Source organism: Hipposideros armiger, unplaced genomic scaffold, assembly GCF_001890085.2.
Source record: "Hipposideros armiger isolate ML-2016 unplaced genomic scaffold, ASM189008v1 scaffold_304, whole genome shotgun sequence".
Classification (NCBI taxonomy): domain Eukaryota; kingdom Metazoa; phylum Chordata; class Mammalia; order Chiroptera; family Hipposideridae; genus Hipposideros; species Hipposideros armiger.
Window position 1 is genome coordinate 1,764,413 of NW_017731654.1, and position 12,444 is coordinate 1,776,856.

Consider the following 12,444-nt stretch of genomic DNA (forward strand, 5'->3'; position numbering starts at 1 on the left):
ATGGAACAGAACAATTAAGAGTGCAAGAGTGGGGCCGGCCGAGTGGCGCAATGGTTAAGAGCTGGCTTGGGACGCCAGAGGGCCCCGGTTCGGATCCCACATATAAGGGCCAGTGACACTGCCCTCTACAGCTAAGATGCTGAACAACAGCTCAGCCTGGAGCTGGGCTGCTGTGAGTCGCTGGCGACGGCATAGGCTGCAGCCCCTGCTGCAGTGGGTCCTTATGGGTTACCATGTGTAGCCAGCAGCCAGTGTGAGCGCCAGCAGCCGCAGTGAGCGGCCGTTCAGAAGCCGGCGACTGATCTGCCTCACCCAGGAAGAGCCCAGTGATGGTGCCAACTTGGGCCAGTGAAGCAACGTCCTCCACAACTAGACTGAAGAACAAAAGGACAGCAACTTGTCTGTTCCTCTTCCCCCAATTCCCCAGTGCTGTTCCCATCCCTGCAATTCCCCAATAAAAAATCTTAAAAAAAAAAAAGAGTGCAAGAGTGGTTGGTGGTTTTCAAGCTCCCGTCAAGAAGGCAATTCAGTTTAGCCCTCCATTATACAGACAGCATTACAACTTTGTTAAAGATCTGGTGGATCAACATAAACCCAGGAAAGTTGCAGACTTGGGGTGTGGCAACGCTTTGCTAATACAGACACTTAAATGCCACAATTGCATTGAACTGCTTGTTGGAGTTGATATCAATGAAAATAAAATAGGATCACAAAGGTGTTAATTGTCTCCATATTTGGGGGATTATCTAAGTCCCCAGGAACTGAATTTGTCTATTATCTTGTATCATGGTTCTGTTGTGAAGAGAGACTCTTGTTTGCTTGGATTTGACTTAATAACATGTATTGAATTAATAGAACATCTGGATCTAAGAGATCTGGCCAATTTTCCCCAAGTCGTATTTGGGTACTTGTCTCCAGCTACGATCATCATCAGCACACCAAATGCGGAATTCAATCCCCTGTGTCCCGCAGAAACCTTAAGAGAGTCAGATCACAATTTTTTTTTTTTAGCTGAGCCATCCTGCCACCTGTTGGCAGCTCAGCTGCAGCTCAGCTCGGGCCGGAACTCGAACCGCTGTTGCTCACAGCTCGCACTCTTGAGCGAGCTCTTAACCAACTGAGCCACTCGGCCAGCCACCTAGATAACAAATTTGAGTGGAACAGAAAGCAGCTTCAGACCTGGGCTTCAGATGTGGCACATCTCTACAATTACTCTGTGGAGTTTACTGGCGTGGGAGAACCACCAGCAGGAGCTGAGAATGTTGGGTACAGTACCCAGATAGGGGTCTTCCGGAAAATTGGAGCAAAGGCAACTGAATTGTGCCTTGCAGGGCAGCATGAGGAATATGTTTATAAAATTGTTTATACAATCTCATACCCGAGTTTACAGCAAAAAGAAGTCCGCAAATATGCGTTGGTAAATGAGGTCTCCCGACAAGTCCAAAGCTTGAGATGTAGATATGCCGTAAGTCTGAAAGTACTACAGGATGATGAAAATGAGAGGTTAAAAGACAGTAGGCTCATCACATTTTCTGGACCAGTCTTCAGAAAACTTGAAAAAATCAACATAGAGAAGTCCCCCAAATCTTTCAGTTTTGGAAATAAGTTTTATGTACTCCTGGAAAGACTCTTTGCGTATCCCAAGGTGAACCGCTTATGTGATAACGTAGATATGATGCGAGCACTCATTGCTGACACAATGAAACTGAACCATGATGGTTCTGCAGTGCAGGTTGACCTGCATGATGATAATGACTGAGTCATCCTTCCTGAAATTCGGTGTCTTAGCAATAGTTCGGCTCACTTAGAATTTAAATGTTGTGTAGTCATAATTCAAGTAACTTTTAATTTTGAAATTATGTAACCTTGTTCTTTTAAAATATACTTTATTGGGGGGGGCTGTTGTAGAGTTGGTTCATAGTATGCTTGTTTTGTTGTGTTGGAGCCATGTTCAGTGACATTAAAAATTTTTAAAGAAAATTGAAAAAAAAAAAAGAACTACACTGGCATCCTCTCAATGTAGTTCCAGATGTCATCCAACATGTCTCTTTTGCCCGAGGATCATCTGATTCTATAGGGATGTATACCTTTGAATATGTTCCGATTTATTATCGATTAGGGTATTTTACAACTCTGTAAGGGTAGAGGTTAATGTATAGAAAATTCATAATGAGAAATAGTGATGTAAATGTTTTCTGTCTGGTAGAAAAGGAAACCCCAAAGGTTGCAGTTTTTTGCCTTGTAGGGCATTCACCTGTGTTAAGTTCATTTCTGTATTATTTTGACTCACCAACTCTGTATTCATTCCCAAATTCTCTCTTGAACTAGTCTTAATATCTTATGATGTTTTCATTCCCTAACGAATGAATAAAAGCTTTGACATGTGTTCCTTTTATATTTGGAAGTCACGTTTTTCAACTTTTTCGAGAATTATTCTTGGCCACTTCTAATTCTGTGGCCCCACTTCAGCAGGCTGCACGGAGGACAGGAAAGCGGGGCCAGTGGTGAGTTAGGTAACTAAAAAGAGACAGGCATGAAGGGCTTTCCTGACAGAATCTAGGAACCCTGGTGTTTGTCTGATGTCCTGGCTTGCTCTGGATTCCTAATTCTTCTGCCAGCTAGAGCTCCCCCAAAGGAGCTGGTTCTCCTCTGAACTGCAGCGCCTGAGTCCTCAAGCCACAAGGCTCCTCCCACACTGCAGGGTGAGAGGCCTGCCCATCCTTCTTTGCTGGAATCCTGGTGTCCGTAGCTGAGGAGGGATTGCTTCCTCCTCTCCTCATTCCCCTACCCCGCAGGCCTAGAAAACAAGTGTAACGGTGGGATCTGTGACTGTCACCCAAAGCTAGCCTCCCCAAGCACAAACTTTCTTTGAAATGTTCTTAAGAATTCACCCAAATGCATTCCATGCAGTCAACCCAATTTTGTAACTACTGTGTCCCTTTCATCAAAACTAGCCCTCTCAAGAGCTCCATCTTGTTTGTCCTGTGATTTAGCCGACATTAAAGAAAAACTGATGTACTGTACCCCTTCCGTTGGATCCTGTATCTACATATAATTATTTCACTGAACCCTCACAACCTCCTTTGGGAATGCGTAATACTGTCCCATATTACTGCTGAAGGAAGTGAGATTTTGAAGCGTAAGTGGCTTGCCCAAGGTCACACATGGTGTAAGGGGTGGAACCAGCCAGCTTTGATGCTGATCATGCTCTCGCTTGGTTTATAATTATTTGTTCCTCCATGATCATAGCTGGTAGGGCCTCAAAGACCCTAGGGTCCCACCCATGCCCTCCTGAGATGGGAAGACAGGCCCAGAAAGGGACCAGAGCCAGCCCAAGGTAACACAGGGAGGAAGGTGTGAAATCAGGACTCAAAGTAAAAACTGACCGGTGACACCCTCTGGAAGCTTATAGGACATTCCCCTTCTCCCAACCAGGCTTTTGTTGAAATGTCTGCAAGGAGCCATGTTCAGAGTCAGGAAACCGAAGGGTAACCTTTAAGCCTTGGGGCAACTCACTACCTTCTCGGAGTCGCAACTTTTGCGTACGTAAACTGGGTCAATTATTGGGACGCCTGAAAAAGTCTAACGTTGGCAAAGAAAATACATTGTAAACCTACAGAACGCTCAGAGGCGGGTAGACCAAAGCTCATTCTGGGTTCTGGAACCAGGTTGCCTAGGCTCAGATCAAGGTTTTCTCTCTTAAATCGTCACCTTAGGTAAATTTCTATGCCTCAGATTCCTCATATGTGAAATGAGGAATAACAGTACCTACTTCATAGGGTTGTTGTAAGGATCCAAGCGCTTGTAACAATCACAGGCACGTAATGACCTCTTAGCAAAGTTAGCTTTCATTTCAGGCTTACTGCTCAAGGCGTAGCTATTTTGTAAGCCCAGAAAACACCGATCTCCTCCAGGTCCCGCCCCCTCCAACAGGCCCGCCCCGGTCTCCATTAGGTCCCGCCTCCTCCTCGCCAGGTCCCGTTTCAGCCGCCCCGGGTTCCTCCGGCCACCAGGGGGCGGCGGCGCCAAAGGGGGAAAGGGGCCTTTAAATTGAAGCTGGCGACGCTCTAGGTAGCGGCTGCTGCTGCTCTGTGGCCAGTGGCGGCGGCGCTCTAGTCAGCGGGTGTGAGGGGCGGGCTCTCGGTGGTGCGGCCGGCGGGCGGCGATGGCGGCCGTACGGGGCCTGCGAGTGTCGGTGAAGGCGGAGGCCCCAGAGGGGCCGGCCTTGGGGCTCCCATCGCCTGAGGCGGACTCCGGTTTGGAGCGTAGCGAGCCGGAGCCCATGGAGGTGGAGGAGGGCGAGCTGGAGATCGTGCCGGTGCGGCGCTCGCTGAAGGAACTGATCCCGGTACGGGCGGGGGGACGGTGGGCGAGGGAGGAGGTCGCTAAGAGAGCGAGTGCCCCGCGCCGAAGCGGGCCGGAAGGGGAGGTGGCCGGCCCCCGGGCTGGGGGAAAGTCGGGCGAAGGGGAGAGAGGGGGGCGAGCGCCGGGGAGAAGGGGACGCCAGGCTGGAGGGGAGACCTGGAGCGAGAGAAAGGACGCTGGGGCGCCCGGAAATGGGTGTTGAGGGGGCTGGAGGAGGTGGGGTAGAGCTGGAGGGTAGTTAAGGACGTCCCTTTCGTGGCCCGTCTGAGCTCGTCTGTGCAAGGGGGGCGATTGAGGAGGGGCTGGGATTGTCCAGGGCCTTGAGATAAAGGGGGAGCCGCAGGCGGGAACAGAACCAAAAGCGGCTGAGAAGGAACTGTGGCGCCGGCATCCAGCTCTCCTTGTGGGTCCTGCTGCGGTGGAGCTGGTGTCTGTAAAACGTAGCACGCACGGTTTCTCTTGGAAGGGCTCGACTTGTCAGCAGCAGGAACTCAGTGTTTCTTTTGTAGCTCGAGGGTCATCTTGTCCCCATTCAGCCCCATTGCTCTGTAGCACTTACATCGTGGCCCCAGCATCTCACCCTTAATGAAACCAAAACATCAGCGACCCGCAGTGGTCTTTGGTCTGTTTCTTTTTAATCACAAGGGGGGAGGTGTTGAGAGCTGTTTTGCTTGGGGCTTGGTGGTCCAGTGTCCAGTTCCTATGGCTGGTCTCAGACCTGCATGGCTCTTCTCAAGTACTGAATTTCTCACCCAACACAAACTACTTTTCACCACGTCAGCAGGATGTGCTTTTACGTTGAAATTATGGGGAAAGGTAAAGGTAGGATCACTCAAGATAGCAAATGATAAAGACTCTGGTAGCAACAAAGTGGCATTTTTACCATTAGCTGCATTACGTCATTTAAATATTACTGTAGTGGTGAAGTAGCAATCTCTTTATTCATTCAGGTTAACATGTATCTATTGCATCCTTCATTACAGTGTCAGGCACAATCCTAGGCACTTGATCAAGATCAAACTCCCTGGAGTTTATGTCCCAGTTGGGGGACACAAGTAAACATAATTTCTGATAGTGGTAAGTGCTGTGAAGAGAATAAAACGTGTTTATGGGATAGAAAGTGCAGAGGGCAGGGAGGGTGTGCAGAATGGGATAGGAATGGTCAGGGAAGTCCTCTGTGATAGTGACATTTAAGCCGAACCCTAAATGACAAAAAGGAGCCAACCATGTGCAGATTTGGAAGAGAGTGTTTCCAGCAAGGGCAACAGTCAGCGCAGAGACTGAGACGGGAACAAGATTGTTTTGTTGGAGAAACGGAAAGTTCTTTAGCACAAGTGGGAGGGCAGTAAAAGAGGTCAGGAAGGCCGAGGTACCATGAGGGAGACCGAGGCCCAGAGAGGCCAAAGGAAATTATACAGTGTCGTGTAATCTGTGAACGTCAGAGCTGAGTCCTGGGTTTCCAAATCCCACCCTCTTCATTGTACTGTGCTGTTTTCCCTTGGAGGCCTAGGTGAGTCTGGGCTTGCTGCATTTTGGTGAGGACTTGTGCTCCACCTGGTGGCCTGGCATGATGACTTCGGTCTGTCTGGGTTGGAGAGATAAGTGACTGTGCCTCATCTTGGATGTTTTTCATGAAAGCCTTTAGATTTGCATTTACACAGAGACCTTCAATAGATGGAATTAGTTATGGTTTTGGACAGGCTCTGATCTAGAAAAGATTTCTCGTTAGAGTGGTTGATTGCTACCATGGAGTCACTGAGATATTGTTTTCTCATAATAAGGGTTGTGAGGGTAGGGGAAGGATTGCTGAAGAGAATGACTCTTCAGAAGGCATCAGCTGTCTTTTATTATGAATTTTTCCTCAATTGCTGTCAGCATTTCATACCTTTCCCTCTCGTGTTAGGACACAAGCAGAAGATATGAAAACAAGGCTGGCAGCTTTATCACCGGAATCGATGTCACCTCCAAGGTAAGACAGACCATGATTTATTTATTCATTTTGATAAGCGGGTGAACTTGGTACCTAGGACTTGCAGAACTGCAGTTATTCTTTACCTCATGGTTTGTTTTGCTGCTGGATTAAAATTTCTTAACTTAAATTTCATATTACACAATGATGCTTTCGTGCATTCTGAAAACATCTGGGCAGTATTTGTGTTGTCATATTCATGACAAGATGAAAATCACAATACCTGGGTGCCTGTGCATAACCATATCCAAGAACAAGTTTTGCATTGGGAATGCTTTTTAATGCTATGTCCATTCTTTAAAAGTGCATATACTGTTTCCATTTTAAATGAAACAAAACACGCATAATAGTGTTATATTGCTATATTGGATGTGTAAAAGCAAAAATAAAAATAAATATAAATGTGTCAGGGCCGGCTGAGTGGCGTGTTGGTTAGGAGTTGGCTTGGGATGCCAGCTCTGAGCAGCAGGGCCCTGGTTCGGATCCCACATATGAGGGCCAGTGACGCTGCGCCCTCTACAGCTAAGATGGTGAACAACAGCTCAACCTGGAGCTGGGCTGCCGTGAGTCGCCAGCGATGGCGTAGGCTGCAGTGGGGCTGGCCAGCAGCAGATGTGAGCTGCCGTAAGCCGCCATGAGTGGCTGTCCAATGGTCGGAGAGTGACTGCCTCACCTGGGAAGAGCGCACTGATAATACCAACATGAGCCAGTGAAGTGACATCCTCCACAACTAGACTGAAGAACAAAAGGACAGCAACTTGTCTGTTCCCCTTCCTCGATTCCCCAATAAAATCTTTTTTTAAAAAAATAAAAAATAAATATGTCATGCTTATGTTTTATCTGGGTCTCAGTCTGTCTCAGATGGCTTAAAGGACAAAAGAAAAAAATGATCTTTTAGACAAGAAAATAAAGTGAAGATTTTTTTTATTGTAATTGAAAAAGAAGTAGACTGTACTGTTCTTAATCCTACACAGTTTGCCATTATATGAAACAGATATATGGTGGAAAGGGTAGTAGTCCCAGAATTGGTACTTAAATTATGGCTAAAGGAAGCTAGATTAATTGTTTGCACTGGGAAGACTTCAGTGAAGAAAATTAGCATAACTGTTGGGAAATAACAGAAGTGTTGCTGCTTTACCAATCCCCACAAGCTTTCTATAGTCAGACCTTCAATTAGTGTGGCAAAGCTAATACACAGTTAGCGAAGGGTTCCTAAGAACTATCTGAAGCCCATAGTTGGAACCTGATTTATTTTAGCTCTTGAAACAAAACTTATGAAGCTGATTATTTTGTTTTTTTGTGAAGCGTTAATGCTTCTTGTCGCTTAAGGATGAAAACTGGCAATTCCATAGACACAAGCCTAGAATAGAAGACAGAGTTTCTTTGCCTCAGTGTTATTTTTAAACCAGGAAAAAGCCTTAGGGAGTGGACTGCTCAGGCAGACATAATGTGGAAGAATGTGATAGGTGTGATTACCATGCAGACAGTGTGAAATGGGGGTGGTGGTAGGGCTCCTAGAAATAGCGCTGAGAGCAGAAGATCTGCCCCACACCCCCTTACTAGCTCAAGTACCTCCAGCAAACCTTTTAACTGTTTTGTGCCTCAGTTTCTGCACCTGGAAAATTGGGATGTTGAGACTGTTTAGTTGTAATTTGTTCAAAGCATGATTGCTAATAATAAAGGAAATGTCAGAGAACTAAAGCATTTATTACTCATTGAATCAACAAATACTCATTGAATTCCTACTCTTCCCCAGACACAGTGATAGGCGTTGAATCATCATGGAGATGATTGCAAATTATAGCAGCATTAGTGTATGCCCTCCTAGTAATTGACTTTGAATATCCAGTTCTCTTAAAAAAGTTATTAAAGGTACATTGTTGCTTATTTCTCCTGATATATTTTAGTGTTGTCACTGATACATTACATTGTGTTTGTGATTTAACTTTCCTCATCCATTGAAACATGGCTTTTTCTGTACCTTCTAGGAAGCAATTGAAAAGAAAGAACAGCGAGCCAAGCGCTTCCATTTTCGATCAGAAGTAAATCTTGCCCAAAGAAATGTAGCCTTGGACCGAGACATGATGAAGAAAGGTACGGGGAGACTTTTCCCTCATTTCTCCGGAGAATGACTTTCCTTTGCCTGGCCATGTGCTTCTGGCCTTGCCTTGCATGTCCAGTCCTCATCCAAATACTCCCAAAGGAAAGGAGCTTGTGAAGTCTCCGTTTCTGAGGTGGCCTGTTTAAAGCTGAGGGGCTGTTAACTGTGTCTCAGATGTTAGTGCTGGAAAAAAGGAGATTGTCTTTATCAGAGGAGGCCCAGAGAATGTCACCTGGTTAGTAGCTGAGCGCTGAGATTAGAACCTGTGCTTCTATAGACTCTTACTCATTTTCTGCTTTTATCACAGAAGGGTTAACTTTTCTTTGCTTTTAAATGTAGTGGGCGTGTATCACAGTGAGATCTTTTAGGGGAATCAGAACAATAATGGGATTGGTGGGGGAAAGCCATTGATACTTCTGTTGATACGGGGTTATGATTTTATTTCATTTTTGTGTTTTGTTAGGGTAAGTATTTTGCTCCCTAAAATTCACCCTGAATTATATAGAGTCATATACCCTAGTCTTCTGAAGCAATTTATAAATAAAAGGGAAAATTAGTATTACTGTTTTAGTGAGTTCATAGTGTAATTTATTATTCCACTCTAATATAAATCCATGAATACAAAAGGTCTCCCTCTGTTGTATTTGCACATTTGGGTATTTGTGAAGGGCTTAATTAATAGGCAGACCTGAATGCATGTTAAAGGTCTGGACTCATCTGTGTGAGTTTCTCTAAGCTTGCATGTTGAATGAAGGAAAGAATAGCTGCTATTTGGGAACTTGCTCTCTTACCAGGCACTGTTTTAATTAACACATTGCATATTCATTTCTTACTAATTTCTCACAACGACGAATATATTTTTTATCCCTAACTTACAAAGAAGTAGAAATAGGCTTAGAGGAGTTTCATAAATGCCCGTGGTTACATAGCTAGTAAAAGTAGTCAGGATTTAGACCTCGTTTATCTGACTCTAAAGCCTTGCTCTTAACTACTTTGCTCTATTACCTTATAATATGTGATATGATAGCACAGACTCCAACCTCCTCAGTCGATCCAGTGGATAAAGTAGCTTAGATGCAGAGCTCAACTCTGGATGCTCCTTTGCTTTTTCCTGCATCATGAGTTCAGGTTGGAAATATGACCTTGCTTCCCTTGCAGGCTGAGTTTCCAGGCATCTGCCTGCCCAGACTTGTTTCAGGAAAAGTCCTGTGAAAGCCAAGGACAGCTGTGCAGCTTGGCTTTCATGTGCCTGCTTAGTCTGGGCCCCAGTAGAGATCTCAAGCCTCTCTCAGAACTCCACCTGGAAAGCACGATAGTCTCACCACACCTGTTTACTGCCAGTCCTGTGAATATTCCTTGTGACATCTTTCCTCTGATCTTGTTCGTGCCTTTAACCCTGCTGATTTTGCCCTTCCTTATCCCATGCTTTGTCTGGTTCAGATGTCATTTCTTCTGTGAAGCATCCCTAATCACCCACTCAGATTTCTTTCCTACCTCTGCTGGAGCTCTTTAGGGTGCGAAAGCCCTCCTGGAATCTAGTCTCAGTTCCATTGTGAATGTGAGCAAGCTGTTAAACCTTTTTAGGTCTCAGCCTCTTTGTCTGAGTAATGGGAATCTGATACCTACCTGAATAGGATCACTTTGGGGGTTAAATTTTAATTTTTATGTTTTTTAGAAAAGCAATCCTGATCTCATGGTTCTAAAGATATTCCTAAAAAGCAATAGATCTGCCTGGATGTCAGCTGGGGAAAATTGCTCATTACAACCTGTTTTTCATCCAGGAAGCAGCATGGCCTAGGATAGTTGTTCCTGAACTCAGGAGAACCCTGCTCTCTATCCCAGATCAGTTTAAATTAGAATGGGGGGTGGGGGTGGATAGGTCCCAGAGACATTTTTACATCTCCCTAGGTAATTCTGATGTACAGTCAGGATCGATGTACTTTAGATGTACATCACAACCATTGATTTTGAGTTCTGAAGCCTGACTGCCTATGTTCAAATCATGACCAGTCGGTCACTTTCTAGCTTTGTGACCTTGGGCAAGTTACTTAGCCCTTAAGAACCTCAGTTTCCTCATTTGTAAAGGCAGATAACGGTAGTTCTCGTAGGCTTGTTGGGAGGCTCTAACAGAATGTTACAGTTCTTAGAGTGGTGTTTGGCACGTAGCAAGTCCCCAATATGTGTTAGTTATTATTACCATTATATGGAGTTTTCCATCTTCCAAGCAATCATCTAATAGGCCCAACCTCTTGGGTGAATGGGGACATTAGAGTAAACATCTTAACTCCTACAGCCACACTAGGTATCGTTATTGCTTCTTAATACCAATAATAATAATAAAATATGCCATTTCGTAAATGTTTACTATGTTCTACTCTATGTGGTTAATTTACCCTTTCAACAATCCTGTGAAGAGAAGGTATTTATCATTTCTGTTTTACTGGTGCGGAAACTAAGGTGCTGAGAGGCTGAGAAACTTGCCCAGGGACCCACAGCTAGGGAAGTAGCGAGGCTGGGATTTGAAGGCTGGTCTGATGGAAGCCTGTGTTCCTGACCTCTTTGCCAGCATTCAGGCAACGGAGTTTGGGAAATGCTGCATCAGACCATTTTGCATCCAGAGTGACTTGCTACTCTTTGGTTACTCAGTGTCAAGCAGCTTTGGTGTACTTATCCCCAAGATCAAAGCTCTCATGGTTGGAAGGGACCATAGAGGTCATTAATGTTCACCTCCTTCCAGCACTGCAGGCCTTTTGGCAAAGCTCGCAGTGACCTTTTGGCTTCTGCCTGAAGTTTCATAGTGATGGCAGTAGAAGTATTTATGAAGCAGTCAATTTTGGTTTTGGGTACGTATTGATACATGTTCCTCATGTTGAACAGAAATTGCTTTCTAGTGATTCCTGTCCATTGGTTACTATGTGACCCTTAGAACAACATCAAGTCCTTTCTTCATTCACACAAAGGCTAGTTCCTAAACTATGTGATTTGACTCTCTGGTCTTCTTCCTCTAGACTCTTTCCAATTTTTAAATGTCCTTCATGAGGACATTTAATGTAAAGTGAGGTGTAGATTCCAGATATGGTTGGATTCATGGAAAGTCTGGCGGAACTATTACCACCATCTCTGTCCTCACCATTTCATAATGTTGTACCCATCTTCTAGTCAACCAAAGCACCCTGGGCTTTTCCCCAGGAATTGCACCCATTAAAAGTCTTTCTCATCTAGTACTTGAGGCACTGTTTAAAAATTACCTTCTTATTTATCCCTATCAAATTGCATCTTGTTCATTTTAAGACTCTGTTTCAACCCGTTGAGTTCGTTTTCATCTTCACTGTGCCTTTTAACATTTTAGCTGTGCTCCTCACTTGGGTGTGCCTGGCTTCCGCATCTTCATCCAGGCGTGGGTAAATGTAGAATGGGGTAACCCCGTATTGTGCCATGAAACCTAGAGCCATGAATTGTAAGTCTTATTTTATTATCAAGCCCACATGTCATTGTATTGTCGTGAGGACCTGGTTATATGCCTTAATGGTCTTAACATAAAACACCATCTATGGTAATATTTGAATTTCTTGGCCTGGTAATGATATTGCAACAAGAAAAGAGGTTAGTGTGGCTTGCTCCTTTGTGAACTCATGTCATTTTCTATGGGAAAGACTTGGTTTCTTAAGGGATCATAGATTCTGTCTGATAATCTTCTTTTTAAAAAACTTCAGGGAATGACATTAATCCTTTCAAGTTGTTTGGAAATTTCTCTTTGCCTCTTCTTGGAAAATCAGTACAGGATGAGTCCCTCTCAAGGCTTTGAGGTACTTTGCTCCTTCCCTGTGACTTTTTAGAGATTACTACCTAATTCTGAGATCACAGCTGTGTGTTTCACTCAGTACATTGGGATGTAATTCTGGTCTAGAAGATTTCAGTCTATTAAAACTAATTTTTATGCTTTTGTGACCTATCTTGGATTTTTAAAGTTTTTTTTTTTTTTTTTAAGATTTTTATTGGGGAAGTGGGG

The 12,444-nt window shown here is 44.5% G+C and overlaps 2 protein-coding genes across 5 annotated transcripts in view; both read left to right on the top strand.

Moving 5' to 3' along the window:
- Positions 1 to 1,759, top strand: LOC109391880 (small RNA 2'-O-methyltransferase-like). Its single transcript, XM_019659815.1, is given in 3 exon segments — positions 1 to 28; positions 490 to 985; positions 1,135 to 1,759. Coding segments are annotated over 3 exon segments (1,149 nt in total).
- A 2,368-nt stretch (positions 1,760 to 4,127) lies between these two features.
- Positions 4,128 to 12,444, top strand: part of NCBP3 (nuclear cap binding subunit 3) — a 28,777-nt gene continuing 20,460 nt past the window's right edge. For all 4 annotated transcript variants that reach the window (XM_019659820.1, XM_019659821.1, XM_019659823.1 and 1 more), the window contains exons 1-3: positions 4,128 to 4,348; positions 6,269 to 6,334; positions 8,323 to 8,428. In XM_019659820.1, the coding sequence (XP_019515365.1) occupies positions 4,166 to 4,348; positions 6,269 to 6,334; positions 8,323 to 8,428 (355 nt within the window). In that variant the 5' untranslated portion in view covers positions 4,128 to 4,165. The remainder of the gene's footprint in view (positions 4,349 to 6,268; positions 6,335 to 8,322; positions 8,429 to 12,444) is intronic.